The sequence below is a fragment of the Mirounga angustirostris genome, unplaced genomic scaffold, assembly GCF_029215605.1.
Source record: "Mirounga angustirostris isolate CCGP_5_RB_7025 unplaced genomic scaffold, mMirAng1.0.hap1 SCAF_10, whole genome shotgun sequence".
Lineage (NCBI taxonomy): Eukaryota > Metazoa > Chordata > Mammalia > Carnivora > Phocidae > Mirounga > Mirounga angustirostris.
Window position 1 is genome coordinate 76,131,196 of NW_026991718.1, and position 16,616 is coordinate 76,147,811.

Genomic DNA, 16,616 nt, shown 5'->3' on the forward strand with positions numbered 1-16,616 from the left:
GGAACAAGCTCCGTTTGCACTGCCCAGCAGAGGCCCAAGGGCCTATCAGTGGCAGGATAGAGAGGATGAGGCTGCGCCCCTAGGAGGGCGAGTGGGGCCCCAAGCCTGAGCTCCAAGGGCATGGTACTCTGCCACAGGATGGGCAAATAACAACAACAATAATTAGTAATGAGTAATCCTGAGGTAGGGCTACTTGGAGGCCCCAGGCCAAGAGCCTCAGGCTGGTGGAGAGAGCCAGACCTCGTCCCACTGGTTATGGCCACAGAACACAAGATGAGAGGAGACCCGTCCTGGAGTGTGGCACCTGCCATCATCTCTAGGACGCTATTTCTTCCCTGTGCCCATAAAGGAGACTCTGACCAGGACGGGTCATCGGCCGGAAGTCCTTGCAAGAAGATGACAAGGATGCACGACCGATAATTAGGAAATGAGATGGTGACACAAGGCCTCTCCCTAGCCCAGGCTCCCTGAAGGCACAGAGCACAGAGGTCAGGGAGCAGATGTCACAGGCAGGGCCTGCCACACTTACCCTCCGGCTCACAAGGCCAGACACTTAATTCTGTAAATGAAAGTGCCTGTTTGGGCACGGGGGTGGGTAGAGCCCTCAACATGGACTAGGGATGAGGCCAATCGAGGGTGATGGGAGACAGGCTGGCAGAGTCTGCAAAGGAACAGGACTTCTGGCTCAGCCGCTGGCGAGGAAGTTGGTTCTTGGGTCCCATCTGGGTGGCCAGGTAGGTAGCATCCATGCAGCCTGCTGAGGGACCTCGAAGGCCCAGCACGGGCCCGCCGGCTCCCATCCTGCAGAAGGTGCGCCCTGTACCTGCACTTCCAGATGCCTGGACAAAGTGAGTTCAGAGACTCCAGACCCTGAACTCCAGACAGACAAAGAGATTTTCTTTTAAGCTTTATCTCAAACTTGGGAATGACCCCTGCGCAGCCGTGGCCCCTGCTCTTGGTACTGAGGATGAGGAGGGAACGAGGAGGCCCTGGCACAGTGGGGCGAGGATGGGAAAGAGATGGAGCTGGGACAAAGGCAGGAAGGCTGAGGGGTTTTAGTTCTGTGGATCTGCTGCAGGGAGGTTATCTCAGAGCATCTGATCCATTCCTGTGTCTGCTGGTGGGAGGAACGAGGGGTCGCAGGCAAACCTTTGCTAGAGTGCTCCCACCCAGCCCACCCTTCCTTTCTGGCTTCCTGTTGGCCGTGGGGGGTAGGGGAGATGACAAATCAGCACTCGCTGCCTCTTCCTGCTCCTCCAGCTGGGACTAGAGACCCTGACCACAGGGGGATCTGGACCGGAAGCCCAGCTTTGCCGACTACCCAGAGAGGGACCAGATTCTCAGTGCAAATGTTTGAGAATTTAGGACTGGCTGTGCATGAACACATCAGTATGTGGGTGCTGGTGCTGGACGGACCCATTGAAACTAGCCAGGGTGTGGGCATGGGCACCCTCCCGGGGCTGGAGAGCCTATGGAGAGTACTGGCTTCCTCAAAAGCCATTTCCTCAATAGCAATGGCTTCTTCTCTTTCTTATCTTTCTCACTCCCTGAACGGTCTCCTGGTGTGCTGGCATGGGAGGACCCCGGAAAGCACTGAGTCCTTATAATTCCTATAGATATCACAGCATAGGGCCATTGCCCATGGCTACAGACCAGGCTATGGGCATCCAAGGTTTCTGGGTACCCAGGATCCTGCCCCCTCCTTTGTCAAGAGTCTTGCAGCCCCCGATTCCCTATACTCCATGGTGGTGACTTCAGCCCTGACTCTGGGGGAAGACATGTGACCCGGGCCGGCCACTGTATGCCTGTCGATTTGATTGGCTTACAGATGAGCATATGATCCAAGCCAAGCCAATGAGACTCAACTCTGGGATTCTGGTTAGGACTCTAGGATAAAAGATCTTTCTTTTCCCCACTTCCCTAGGGCTGCTGAGGGAAGGACATAGCCTGGAGTTTCTCAGGACCAGCAGGGAAAGCCTGCCTGGGAATACACCAAAGGGCAGAGCTGAGAGATGCAGAGAGAGGTTTCACGCCACTGCTCAGCTCCTGGTCCAGCTGAGGCTGATGGGCTGTTCCAGGACCTTCCAGGATATGTGTCTGTGTTTCTGTTACTACAAAGTCCTGCCAAAAATGGGAGAAGGGACCAAAAAGGCAGTGAACAGAAGAGCAGTTGAGAAGGCCATGGCTTGCCTGGCAACTGCTCCTCCATCTGGGGAAGTGAGTGAGGGACCTCACACACCCTTCCTGGTCCTCCTTAGGTGCGTGGTGGGAGCTTAGCCCAAGCTGCTTAGACGCAGCATTTAGAAGGCACTGTCCCTGAGAAGGTATAGCCCGGGAAAAGAGACAAGGTGGGGCAGGGCTGGGTGCAGGACAGGTGGGCAAGGGTCCCTCCCAAAGGCTGCACCTGCCAGGGCACCCATTTCAGTGGGAGCCGTGGGACACTGCTGAGCTAGACTCTGGACCCGATCCTCAGAGACAACTCTGTTTAGGTGTGTGAAGCAACGTGTGGACAGGCCATGGGTTAAGTGAACAGACTGTAATGACCACGGGAATCCAAGGACAGGGGAGACAGGCCAGGTATTGCCAGGAAGAAGGAACAGCAGGAGCAAAGAGAATGGAGGCTTGACATCTCACATTTCCCATGACATCTGGGAAAGATGTCCGCTGCCTGGAATCAAATGGTGCCAAATGGTGTGGTTTGATGTGCGGGAGAGAAGCTGTGGGGATGAAGTAGGGCCCTCTGACAGAGGGGCTGAACGTGGATGTGATGGGCACTTAGGACTGCCTTTCCCTAAGTAAGAATGGGAGAAGACAATCACAGGGTTGTCCAGGAGGGCTCAAAGATGAAGAGAAGGACTGTCAGGCCAGCCAGTGTCAGTGTTAGGTGAGTTACCTGGCATGGAGCAAGGGCTGTGCCTGGGGGAGGTACCCCCAAGAGTCCCAGGACGACTGGGCCTGGAGCAGAGAGCTCAGAAGCTGCCTAAAGAATCCAAGCCTGCTCTCTTTGGCTCCACTCTGTCACTTCAAGCCCTGCTTGCAAAGAAGCCAGGGTTCCTGGGACCCAAACACAGCTAGTCTGGGCCTGGGCCCCATGTGGCCTTCAGCTGCTCACAAGTACCCATTCTGAAGAGGCTCGGCGGCCTACGAGGTGGGTGTGACCCGGGGCTGGTGCGTGGATCTCCCCTTGGGGTCAGCTTCCCAGAGGCCATCTCTTTGAGGTTTATTTCAAAAGATGTTTCATGTTCCTCCTTTTGGAGGAAGGAAGAAGGAACCCACCACAGACCAGGCGAGAAGGAACGCAGGATTCCTGAATATCTATTTTCTGTTTCTTCAAGCCAGTTCCTTTCTTCCCAACCCACCTAATCTTGCCCTAAGGTCTCCGGCCCTGAGGGCAGGACCCCCCTCAGGTGCAGGGAAGGGGCAGGATATAAGGATAGGCACTTGCAGGTGAGATGGCGGAGGGTACGGGGAGAGGGAGAGGCCCCCGCTCCAGCTGGGCTTCTAGCTGACACGGGGCGAGGGGCCTGTTCTCCAGCCAAGCCTGAGGGAGTATGTCCCTTGGCTGGTGTTGAGTGCCAGCGGGAGAGGGCAGAGCCAGGCACGGAGCTGCCAGGGCCTCAAGCCACCCTCCCTGCCCACTCCCCACAACCTCCCAAACCACACCCCAGTGGCTCCAGCGGCTCCTGGCAGGGTCACCAGACGCAGGAGCAGGCCAGTCCCAGCCACAGCAGGAGCAAAAGCCATCAGACTTGTCTGTCAACTCTATTAACACAAGGGCACGCCACAAACACATATAGAGATACACACAACACATGCACGCAGACACACACGCACTCATGCAGACATGTGCGCACGTGCACACACACACACACGTGCGTGCGGCGGGCCCGCAGCCTCTGCAGAAGATGTGCAGAGATCCAGGAGTGAGGGGCAAAGGAGTTTGTTCAGTGGGGCAGAGTTTGTTTACCCCAGAGCATCACCCAAGTGTGGAGTACTCACCCGCCCCCGCATAAAAATCAACTCTTTACACACGTACTTCTCCAACACACAAGCCATCCCCAAGCCTCGGAAGCACAGAGCTGGACAGCACGCGGTGTGCACAGTGAGGAAGCTGATGGGAGCCACCTGCGGTCCCCAGGCTCAGTCTGGGTGGTGGGGCCTGGAGGACCATCACAGATGCAGAGCCCTCAGTGGGTCCCACGCTGCCTGTCCCATGAGGACACTCATCAGGTTGTGTGGAGAACATGCCCTGGAAGACGGCGAGACAGGAACCCAGCTCCTGGTGCCTCAATGCAGCCCCAGCTCTGGGACATCCCCCTTTGTGGACCTCCATTTTCTTCCCACACGACACTTAACTTCCTCAAACTTCCCAGATTTAACCAAACTGGGGAAAAACGCCCCATCCCACCATAACGATCCTGGTTCTGTAGACCTTCCGAATCCCCAGGGGGAAAAAACATGGAACAAAAAAGTTCCTTCATTATAGCAAAAGGCCTGAGGAAAAGCAAGAAACAACAGGAAGGTGAGCACATAGAAACAGAACATACAATGGCGGGTCTAACAAGACCAAAACATCAAGAATCTCAATTAAGGTGAATAGGCCAAGACTCTGAGATTGGGCAGAATACAATTAGACAAAATCTGGCCCAAGACGGTTCACGCAAGCCACCGAAAAGGAGACTCCTGGTTCTGGGTTGGAAGGCTGAGGAGACAGTAGCAAACCACATCCAGTTACACGTTTGTCTGCAGAGCGGTTGAAGGACAGGCTCACACGGGGCCTGGGACAGCCCTGGTCTCTTACAGAATGGGATCCAAGGACCCAAGGAAGCACTGGGAAGCCAGCTCTGCAGCGGCCTCCTGCATTAAAACAACCTCTCCACCTCTCTCAGCTGAATGGGCACCTGCCTCCCGACAGGCTGTCTCAGACCCTGGTGCTTACTCTGACTTAGATGTTTATTCTCCTCTGGGAGAGCCCCTGCTCAAACCAGGCGAGCACAGGGCCCCCGATAACCACCAAGGGGGCTGAGCCACCATTTCTTTATCAAAAGCGCTTGAAAATGCTGAAAGTGTTCTCCTCGTCTCGCCAGGAAGCAGTCTTAGACTACATAAGCTCTGCCGTGATCTGCTAGGACACTTTGTGCTCTGACCCAGCTCGGGCGAACAGCCGGTCCAGCCCCCCTGCAGGGCTGCAGCGGGACCAGCTTGCTGCTTTTGTTGCTCTTGGTGGTTAGCTTTCCCAGGCAGGAATCTCACCAGCTTATAATTACAAACAATGTGCTGTGATTGGTTCTCTCAGGAGCAGGTAAGGCTTCTGAAGTCAAGGACCTCCAACACAAGAAGTGCAGGCCATAAACCCTCATGGCCTTCGTGAAACAAGGACTTTCAGAGACAAGGGGGCTGACACATAGAGGCTGGTCAGAGGGCATGCAGAGGGAGAGGGTTCTGGAGACGGGGTAGGAGAGTGGACGGCCCGAATGCGGTGGAAGAAGAGACTTCGGAGAGGGAGAGAGGAACTCAAATCGTATTCATTCCTTTGTTCATTCATTAACTTATCCAGCGCCCAATATACCAGGGCTGTGGAGAGGCCCCCATGCTGTGCCCACGGTCTAGCTGGGGAGACCCACCAGTAAAGGGTCAACTGCAAAGCCACAGGATCCGTGCAGAAAGAGAGTCAAGCCCTGGGCACCAGACAGCAGCTCACCCAGCCCCAAGGGAGGGCAGGCCAGGGAGGGGAAGAAGGCTGGGAGCTTCCTAGGAGAGGGAGGAGACTGGGCAAAGGAGGAGGTGGGGAGAACAGGGGGAGGGGAGCCTGGCAGAAGTGTTTATCTGCAGGGCTGGAGGAGGGCTATCACCCAGCTTCTCACAGGAAGTCTCCCAGACAGGGGTGAGCAGGGCCTGGCGGATGGGGCTCAGCACGGCCGCCCTAAGGGCTGGGAAAGCCCTATTTCCTCCAGGCCGGGCTGCCTCGGGCCAAGCTCACTCTGGCCTTAGTTTCCCCACTGCCCCTGGAGGGAAGGAAGGCAAAGACTTTGAGTCCTAGGGATGAAAGGCTCAGCCCAGGCCCAGACCACCACTCCCTGTAAAACAGGGCGGGTGACGCCGCTGCTCTTTTTGGCTGGCGAGTAGCCTGATCACCTTTGAAGATGAAACATGCTCGGGCCTAATGAGGAGTCAGTTGGCCAAGGTGGGAGCAGGGCTGGGCTGTGGGAGCCCGGCACCTGCCTCACCTGGCCCCAGCACCCGCCCAGGGGGACAGAACGCTTCCCATTTCTGTGCAGACCCCCATGCCCGCACCAGCCCCACCTCCTCCCCTTCCCCAGACCAGGGCCCTTTCCCTCCTCTTCTCCTGGCTACCTCCCTGTCAGGCTGGAACCGATCCTAGGTGGGCAAGAGGGGCAGCCAAGGCCTTGGAGAACTGCCTTGGCCTCACGTGCCCCCTTCACTGCCCTGGGCGGGGCCCACACCCTGCGCTTTTGGGGCACCCTGCCGAGACACACCGAACCCTCCATGTTTCCAGGCCACATGGGTCATTTCCAATATGGTAGCCGACCGGGGGGACACAGCTTCCTTTACATGCATGAGAACAGTGCTCAGAATAAAGGACACCCTCAGGCCACTTATTCCTCTTCTTCCTGGGCTTCCAGATGGGCTCCAAAGGCAAGGAGCCAAGCGGAAGCCTCCGGCCTGGCGGTCACCGCTCTGCTGGGTGAGGGCACAGGAATAGCCTCCAGAGTGTTTGAAGCGCACACTCTTCACTGGGCAGATCAGATGCACGCCTCTTTTCTGCCACCGCTCCCCTTCTTTCTCTTTCCGTTTTCCTTCCCTCAGTCCAGCCTGGGGCCTGCCCACTTGTGTCCTGCTCAGACAGACGCTTCCCGCCCATGGGCCAACCCCACCTCCTTTTAGAGGCCCTGGAACATCCAAACATAGCCTCTGAGACCAGCTCATTTCCCAGGAAGTCATTGGGAGAACAGAACGGGGCATGCACACAGCTCAGGCTCTCCCGGGAGGCAGGCCGGCAGTCTCGTAAATGCACTAATTTTAGGCACAACTCAGAGATAACCTTACCTACATGCTCCAGAAGAGGTGCGTCCACCTGGGATTATCATATCTTCTTAATGGTTCATTTGTGTTCATTAAGTAAATTAATTCATTTATCTGATTTGCAGAGCAATGCCCAAAGGGTGGACTTTTGGATCGTCAACATCCAACCTCCAAGTGAGCTTTTGGAATTACTACTTTCCTAAATTAGAAAGATGTCTATCTCCATTCCTCATCCTCGAGGCTCCAGGGAGAGAGGAGCTCACTGAGATCTACACCCCTCCCCCGGTCTTCCCCACCTCCCAGAGCCAAGCTTGGGGCTCCCACTTTGAAGTCCCTACATCCTACACCACTGCCCCTGCTTGACCTTCACCCCCAGGGTCCACAGGTCTCCCCATTCCAAACTGCACAACCTGCAGGCTCAGGGATACCTCTTTGTCCTTGACTCCCACCAAAGCTGGGCTTTCGGAAGAGCTGGGCAATGTCTGGAAAGTCCATTAGGAGGAACTGGGGAGGGGTGCCTGGGTGGCTCAGTCGGTTAAGTGTCTGGCTTCAGCTCAGGTCATGATCCTGGGGTCCTGGGATCAAGCCCCACGTTGGGCTCCCTGCTCAGAGGGAGTCTGCTTCTCCCTCTCCCTCTGCTCCTCCCCCCGCTTGTGTTCTCTTTCTCAAGTAAATAAATAAAATCTTTAAAAAAAAAGGGGGGGGGCGCCTGGGTGGCTCAGATGGTTAAACGTCTGCCTTCGGCTCAGGTCATGATCTCAGGGTCCTGGGATCGAGTCCCACATCGGGCTCCCTGCTCCTTGGGAGCCTGCTTCTCCCTCTGCCTTTCTCTCTCACTCTGTCTCTCACGAATAAATAAATAAAACCTTAAAAAAAAAAAAAAAAGGAAGAACTGGGGGAAAGGCCAAGGACTCGGCCTCAGTGGCAACCACGGCGAGGAACAGGGAGGAGGCGCCCAGCTCCACTCCCCTCACCAGGATTTCAGCTCCTGCATCCTCTCCAAACTGTGCTGTACGACTCCGGGAGAACTCCACGCTAACACATCCGTACCGGACCATCGAGAATGCAGCAAAACCCCGGAGCAGGGCCAGGGGGACGTGCATGTCCGTGCACACAGCGCCCCAGTGCGCCTCCGTGAGGGGCATGGGCAAGGGCACTGATTACAGGCTCTGCAGGGAGGCAGCTTGCTGGAATTTTAAGGCCCTGGGGTTTTAGGAGGACTGGCGGCAATAAGGCCCTCCCGGCTGGGCAGCGTGGCCGGCCCTGCCTTCCCCGCTAGCTGGTGGTGCTGCACCCTGGCTGGGCGGGCAGGCGCGGGGGGCTCACCTTGTGGTCGAGCTCAGCACTGGCCTTTGGCTGTTGCCCTTGGCACGGTGGCAAGGTCTCAGAGCCCAGGTGCTGCCTGAGGGATGATGGCCTCATGAGGCTCAGCAGCTGGCTGAGTGAAGACAGCTGGGGAGGAGAAGAGAGGCTGTCATACAGAGGGGCCTCGGGACACCTGGGGACTCGGCCGGCACCGGCAAGTCAGAGCATGGGCTCTGGAGCCAGACCACCAGCTTCCGTGACCTGGATCCACCTCTCCCCAGCATGCTGTGTGGCCTCTTGGGGCCCGAGTGTCCTGTAGCTGCAAGATGGAGACAGCCACACACCCTGTTCCCAGGACAGGAGAGTCGCGCGTGCACACGGGGCCTGGCACAGGCCGAGCCTTCCTTCAAAGGCGTGAACTCAGATCTCTGTAGGCCGGGGATTTGATCCACTTCCCTGGAGGGAGCACTCAGGCCTGGAAGAACCAAGGCCACCCGAGCCGCTGCTCAAGTCCCTCTCCCCGCTGAACTTGCTGTGGGCTTGGAGGGGCTCACGGGGGAGCAGAGGCTCTGTGCCCCCCGCCCCCTCTCATGCCTGCTCCCCATCACTCTGCCTGCCCCCATTTCTCCGCCCCGCCCTTTCCCTTCCAGGGGATTTTAAAGCAAATCCAAACACTGTATGATTTTACCCATAAAGAGCTTCTCACCCAAAAGGATAAGGATTTCTTTCCCCAGCATGGTCACAGTATCATTCTCTTGCCCAGCAAAATTACCAAGAATTCCTTATATGATCTAACACTGTGTTCGGGTTTCTCTGACGGGCTCAAAAAATGTCCTTACCAGTTGTGTTTTTGGAACGGGGATTCCCCACAAGGTCCGCACACTGCATATGGTTGCTATGTCCCTTAATCTGCTAGCTGCCCGCCTCCTCCATGTAAACTGCTTACCCTCTCTGAACAAATGGGAGTGCCCCCACCCCTCCCAGGAACAGGGCCTGCAGGAGTCCAGGTGTCAGCAGTGAGCCACTCCTTCGGGCCCAGCCCCTGCACCTGGTTTGGGCCGCCTGGGTTCAGCCCCAACAAGGACCATTCAGCTGCCCTGGAGCTAACTTGTGGTCAGGACAGAGGCAGGCAGTATGTGGGTCCCTGGCGCCTCTGGGCCCACCTGCAACCCTGGGAAAGGGGCAGATGCAGATTGAAGGAGCAGAGCCAGCCGAGTTCACAGAGGCACCATCTTTTTAGATGTAGCAGGTGTAGGCTGCCCTAAAGGGCTTAGGCCCGAGCCCCCAGCCCAGCATCCTGCTCGAGCCCAGCCTTGCCCGGCACACCTGGCTTCCTCTCCCTGACTCACCCGCAGACACCTGCTCAGCATCTCAGCCGGCCACAGGCTCAGACAGCCCACAAGAGCAGCTGGGCTGAGGGCTAGGAGACAGGCCTAGGGCCTCGGCTCCTGGAAGGGGGCCAGGGCTTCTCGGCCTCGTGTCTGATCCCTTTAGGAACGGAGAGGAGGCAGGAAGAGAGAGAAGGTTCTAGGCAAAGAGAGGCACCATCTGGAGCTTCCCCCAAACCAGAGCTGGGCCGTCTTGCTCAGGCCTTGCGAGGCTGGGGATGGTTTCCAAAGCGGCCCTGCCTGCTTGGGGATCACAGCTGTGCGAGCACAGGGGCCAGGCTCTGCAGCCCACGCCCCCAGAAGCCGTCCTCAGGCAGGCAGCCTCGCCCCAGCCAGCCCCTCCCGGCTCCAGGAGGCCCGGGCAGGGCCGGGCGGGGGAGTACACAGCAGCGGCTCAGCGGCTTGCCGGCTCCCATGTTTTTCCTCTCCACGAAAACGGCTTCGCCCTGCTCAGCGCAGCAAGCTGCCGCCTTCTGATTGCTTACCCTCCTTTGTTTCCAGTTCTGGCAGCCACACCCCTCTCCGGGATAAGGGCTTTTTTGGACCACGCATCCCCGCAGGGAGGGCCAGGACCTGACATCACACCTCCCCACCTCACCCGCCGCTGGGAGCTGTCTCTACAAACACTCAGCCCATTAGGACAGACACCTCCAGGCAAGAGGCAAATGATCACCCAAGCAGGCAGGCCTCCACTGGTCTTGTCCGCCCGGTGGGCAGCAGGAGGCAGGCAAGTTCCAGCCGGGCAACTGGCCACACGGCCGGGCACTCCTGTGCTCAGGCCCCGGTGGTGCTTCTATCTGCCCAGTGGAGAAGGCCAGGATCTTAAGTGTCAGTGAGGCTCGGGCAGCCCTGCTGTCCCCTGGAGCCGGCACCCTCACCGGGCCTTGCGACCAGACACGTGCAGCTGCCCCTATCCGCCTTCCAGCCCCAGCCCCCCTCCCTTGACCACTGCCGCCCACACCACCCACATCTGCCAATCCTCTCGCCCGGAACGACTTTTGCGTCCACCACATTTACCACCTCCTAACGCGTTCTGTAATTTACTTGTTTACCATGCTTCTTACCTGTCCCCCTCTCCCTCGCTAGAACATAGGGCCCACAAGGGCAATTTTGTTCCCCGCAGTGTCCCCCCGGGGTCGAGCACAGCCCCTGGCACATGTTATATGTTTCCTAAGTCTTCGTTCCCTGAAGGAATGCAGGGCAGGGCAGAACTGCCGTCAGCCTCTCCCTAGGAGATGCAGACCCTCGAACTCCTGCATTTGGGCCATTTACAGCCTGTGTCTTCCCGACTCCAAACTGGACGACGTGGCTTGACGAAAGAGGCTTGCTGTGTTGCAAGAGGTGGCCTGGGAGAAGCAGCAAACTCCCGACTGGTCTCCAAACCTGTTCCACCTGTGTCTTGCCGATCTCGGTAAAGAGCCTCTCCATCCTGCCAGTTGCATAGGTCTGGGAGCCCTCCTTGTCTCCTTCCTCTCACATCTCCTGTCCCACTGGCTGTGCTTGGGAAACACACCTAGAGTCGGACCACTTCTCACCACCTACGCCGCTATCTCCCCAGGCCAAACCATCTTCATCTCTTACCAGGATTACTGCAATTGCCTAAGCTCAACATAGCAGCCAGAGTAATTTAAAAAGATTTTATAAATTAGATTCTGTTTCTCTTATCAAAACCTTCCAATGGCTCTCCAGCCAGAGTGGCTTCTGTTTTTCCTCTAACCTAAGAGAACTCTGGCTGCCCCAGGGCCTTTGCACTGGCTGTTTCCTGTGTGGAATGCTCTTCCCCGAGAAACCTGCCTGACCTTTTCAGTTCTATGCACAAATGTCCCCATCTCCCAACATTCCCTCTTCTCTTTATCTGGCTTTATTTTTCTCCAGGGCCCTTATGACCATCTGGTATGGCAAATATTTACTTTTTTCTTGGTGCCTGTGTCCGTCTCCCTCTAGACTGTGAGTTTCACAAGGGAGGGACTGAGTTCTCTTCAGGGTTGTATCTTTAGTGTCCCGAGCAGGGTCTGGAGCACACTGTGCACGAAGCCAAAACCCTGCTGTTTCTGGGATATTCCCAAGATTCCCAAGGACAACAGGAAGCAGCCTGACCCCAAGGCTCTCCTGGAAAATGAGGCCTTGGGGGAGGGCAGGGGTGCATCCTGACCACCTACAGAAGTCCCATTCCTCAAATTCTAGTTCTTCAGCTCCTACTCCTAGGGCCTCAGACTGCAGCCTGAGACAGAGAGTCAAGCCATCCAGGGGTCAGGGACTCCTCCTGCCCAGCAGGGCCCTGAGAGCCTCTGCCCAGGCACTCACCCCAGAACTTCTCCTAGAGGAGTCAATTCTCTATCCCCCGGCTCCCCTTCAGAGTCAATCAACTGATAAGGTTTATCAAGCATTTGTACCTCAATGAAGGAAGTAGAAGCCACAGCCCTTGTTCTCCTAGCTGCCACTTAGGGATAAAGCTCAAGGGACCAGCAGGGCACCTTCAGCATGAAATGGCAGGCCTGGTCTGGGCTGTCACCACGATGACAGCCAAGGAAGGGGCTGGAGAAGCAGAGACGGCATGTTGCAGTGGTCAAGGGCAAGGACCCTGTGGCTGAATCCTAGCTCCACGGCTTTCCCCGCTGTATGGCCCTGAGAACCTTCCTAACTGCACCTGCCTCAGTTGCCCCATCTGTGAAAAATGTCTGATGGTAACAGTCCTTACAGCCGGGGGCTGCTATGAGAGGTAAGCTCTGAGAACAGACCCTGGGACACGGCCTGTGCTATGCAGAGTGTTGGCTACGGCCGTTTCAGTTGGGATGTGATGATGGAAAGGAAGGAGGGTCAGGGCACAGAGCTGTGTGCAGAGAGAGCGGGGCTGGCCCGCGAGGAGGGCTGGGAAGAACAGGTGGCGCGGTCAGGCCGCATGGAGAATCTGGGAAAGGGGGCGTTGCGGGGTTCGATGCGTGGAGGCTGTGGGGCCAAGGTGGTGACCCTTTGAAGGCAAGGATCCGTCTGACAGGCCAGACTGGAAAGGGGAGCGCCTACAGCCTGGAGACCTGGGAGGCGCCTGCAGTGGAGATGGGGGAAACAGGCAGGGGGGCCGCAGGCAGGCCCCAGCTGGTCCCTCCTCTCTGCGAGCCGCCCGGAGGCTGCGCAGCCCGCACCAGCCGCCGGCAGACTCTCCTCTCTGCAACATGAGCACTGACTCAGCCTCCTGGCCCTGGCTCAGGACACCTTCTCTGGAAGCCACTTCACGGCCCTTGGGCAGTGTTAGTCACTGCACCCTCAGCCCACCTTGCTCACACCCTGTCTTCAGAGGCTGGTTCCTGGTGCGGAGCCTGGCACGGAGCCTGGCACACAGGCGGTGCTTAGCTGGGGTCTCTGGAAGAGATGGGCACGCGGTGGGCATGCGGGTGACTGGTATGGCTGGAGAGCCCTGGAGCTGGGCGGGCCTGGGCCGGGCTTGGCCCCTGGCAGGCCCTGGGGAGCAGCTGGGGGCTCCCGGGCCCGAATGCTTGAGCCACTCTTTGGCCACTGCCAAACACTGCAGGTGGGCGACCACCCCCCACCCCCCCACAGCTGGTCCTGCCTTTCCTGAGCTGGACGCTCTGGCTTTTCCCCTCTGTTCTGCTGACACCGTGCTCTGTTCTCCTTGGGGCTCACGGACCCCCACCTGCCCTCCAGAGCCCTCTGGGTTCAGGCGGTCTTGTTTGCCTGCTGCATCTCCGCCGGCCCCCACTCCTAACCGCCTGCACCCCCGAGACACCGTTTGGTCTCTCCTCCCTCACGGAGATGCTCTGTCATCAGGCAGTCATCTGTGTGAAGGCACCCCAGTGCGGGCCACTCCCTCCCCCACCCCTCCCCAGGTCTCTGGGGAAAGGGAACTTCCGCTTGCACACTCCAGGGGCTCCACTCCAGGCTCGTTCACTCCACAAGTACACGTGGAGTCCCCGTGTGTGCCAGGCACTGTGCTGGGTGCTGACGGGCAGAAAGATTTGGTCCCTGCACTCAAGGAGCTGCTGCTGGGATGTGTGTGTGTGTGTGTGTGTGTATGTGCACGCCCGTGCGCGTACACAGACCGTGACCCAATAAATAAGAAAACGTCAGGAGGTAAATAATTTAAAACAGGGGGATGTGCCAGGGGACTTTGCATTGGGTGGTCAGGAAAGGCCTCTGAGTGGAGGTGTCATTTCAGCAGGAACTGGAATGACAATAAGCTCCAGCCAGGCTAAGTCCTCGGGAGAAAGTATTTACAGCAAAGGGGGCAGCCGGGGCAAAAGCCAGGCCAAGCCCAATCAGACAAACCAACACAACCAGTCAGCTTTCTGCGCTCCCGCCCTGCAATCCCGGCATTGCAGACTCAGCGATATTGTCCACCCTGCCCCGGGATGTGCCGGAACGTTCTCTCAGCACTCTGGGCAAGGGGTTACGCAGGCTTCCCGAGGACGCCTCTACGAACAGAGTCGCACAGCCCTTCACAGGGACTGCCTGGACCCTCTGGTGTTGCTGGGCTAGAGAGCTCAGTTGTACCCAGCAACTATTCTTGGATCCCAGGAGCTTCCAGGGGGTAAGGGTAAGGGTGTGCTCAACCTCTCGGCCACCCATCCGTGGGCTGGCTGGGACCCACGCTGCCCCCACGGCCCCGAGCTGCGGAGGCCGTGGTCAGAGCTTTCTGGGGAGAAGGGGAATGGGGAAAGAAGACAAAGCTCTACTTTTCTTTCGGCCCCAAGAATGCCTAACATTGGAAAAGGAGAGGCACTAGGCGTGAGTAGTTTTAAGGGCATAGTGTTTGTTTTCGTTTGCACTGTTTTTCTTTCCGCCTATAAAAAGTAATATAAGCAGGGGCTGGGGAAGGAGAGAATGGAAATTAGCATTGAACGGGTATGGCGTTTTTATTTGGGAGGATGAAAAAAGTTCTGGAGGTGGACGGTGGTGATGGTGCACCACTTTGTGAATGTACTCAGAGCCGCTGAATTGTACGCTTCGAAATGGCTGAACTCTGCACTTAAAATTGTCATGATGGTAAAAAAAAAAAACAAAAAAACCCAACAAAAACGTTAAAGCGGTAAATGTTATGTCATGCGTATTTTACCACGGCTAAAAAAACCCCAAACCAACAAGTAACACATGCTCCCAGCTCACTGCTCTAGCCTCAGTGCCTAGCACATAGTGGGCATACAAAACAGTCATTGCTGAATGCAAGGATATGAGGGAAAAATTCACACTCGACTTGCCTCTCCTGGCCTGAGGCTCCCAACCTTTGGGAAAAGCCACAGGAACAGGCAGGCCTCGGGGGGAGCCCTCTGCTCACCCACAGGCTTCCTGGGCCCAGGGGATGCTGCCCAGCAGAGGCCAAGACTCACCTGGGCCTTCTCTTGCCAGAGAGGGAGCGTCTCTTGCTGGTCCAGCATCTGGGCAATGACCACGAGGCTGAGCTGGCTTCGAAGTTGCCTGTGGGGAAGGAGCAAGAGGGACTGAGGGGTGGGACACTCTGAGAGCAAGTGGGCTGGAGGCACATGTCGGGGCAGCATGGGAGAGGCGTGCTGCCTGGAGTACTCTGTCCTGCTCTTCTGGTTTATAGTATTTATCATTTATTTTAGAAGCAATAAAACATGATGGCAGGGTTAAAAAATAAGCAAAAGGAAAAAAAAATTAAAGTCGGTAATTTCAGAGGCTGGCTCAGCAGTTTTTCTTCTCAGTTCGTCTTTCTGAGTATCTGTACTTACCTGCGGATACACAGTGATAAGGAACGTTCAACTGCTTTGGCACAGACCTTTGCCTTTTTTGTCCTTGGTGGCATTAGAATCTTTCATGGGGCTAAACTTTGTTTTTCTTTCACCTAGCATCAACTTTCCTTTGGAGAAGCTGCTCACCCAGAGTGGGCACATGAGCCAGGCCCGGCCCATCAGAGTCTGACTGACTGAGCCTCTTAGAGGTCGCCCCGGTGCCCTGGTTGGAATTATCAACCAGGGCATGTGCCTTGGTTGGAATTATCAAGCAGAACATGTGCCGTTCCAGCAGGGCCACTGGTCGGGCAGGAGGTGATCCTACACCTGCTGGTGACCATCATGCCTCCTTGTGGGAGAGCCTGGAGGATGAAGCAAGCAGAGACAGAGGACAGGGACAGAGCTCTGACAACACCCAGAGCCTGCTGTGCCTGAAGCCCCCAGCCCCTGGACCATTCAGTAGGTCAGTTGGTCATGTGGGCCAATAAAGTGTCTTTGGCTTCAGTCAGTTTGGGCTGGGCTTCTGAGTCAAGCACTAACTAGTCTTAACTGATGAACTCAGGGGGCTAGTATCTCTTCTCTTTGGGACTGAAGACCTCTGATGGGGATTTCAGAAGCTCATGTTCAGGGCTCTGATTTCCATGGGTCCTTGAGAACTAAAGGGAGCAGAAAGAGAAGAGAGGAGGGGCGTGGAGACCAGAGGATGAGGCTGGGGTGACAGGGGCTGAGGAGGCTGTGGGGGGGTCGAGGGCCCCTCCTCTGTCCATGCTCCTTGCCATAGCTCGTCTCCACCAAGAGGGTCACATCTCTCTTGCACCTCCATACACTCTAGGAGCAGATGTCAGCCCCTGGCACGGACCTTGATGTGGCCACAGTCCCTAGTTTCTGCAGAGAGCCACCATCAGAGGAAGCAAAGGAGAGGTCCCGAAGCTAGAGGAAACATAAGGCACATGAAAGAAGACGCTTGGGCTGGAACCAGCTCCTTAAAGGGGAAATGCCCTCAGGTCATGGCACTGCTGGGGGGACCCACACAGCCGCCCTCACCCGTATTCCTGGAATGACACCACAAGGAACTGAAGGACTGGACATCTGGAACAGCCTGCCACAGGCAGCACGGGGAAATGCAAGTACTCTGGGGAGGCAGGATCCAGTCTGGCCACTTCCGGGCTTGGTGGTC

The 16,616-nt window shown here is 56.9% G+C and overlaps 1 protein-coding gene across 1 annotated transcript in view; it reads right to left on the bottom strand.

Moving 5' to 3' along the window:
- FAM178B (family with sequence similarity 178 member B) overlaps nucleotides 1-16,616 on the bottom strand; it is a 121,198-nt gene that overhangs the window by 11,863 nt on the left and 92,719 nt on the right. Inside the window, exons 13-14 of the mRNA XM_045885133.3 lie at nucleotides 15,077-15,164; nucleotides 8,371-8,496 (exon numbers count right to left, since the gene is read on the bottom strand). Of these exons, the coding sequence (XP_045741089.1) occupies nucleotides 8,371-8,496; nucleotides 15,077-15,164 (214 nt within the window). The remainder of the gene's footprint in view (nucleotides 1-8,370; nucleotides 8,497-15,076; nucleotides 15,165-16,616) is intronic.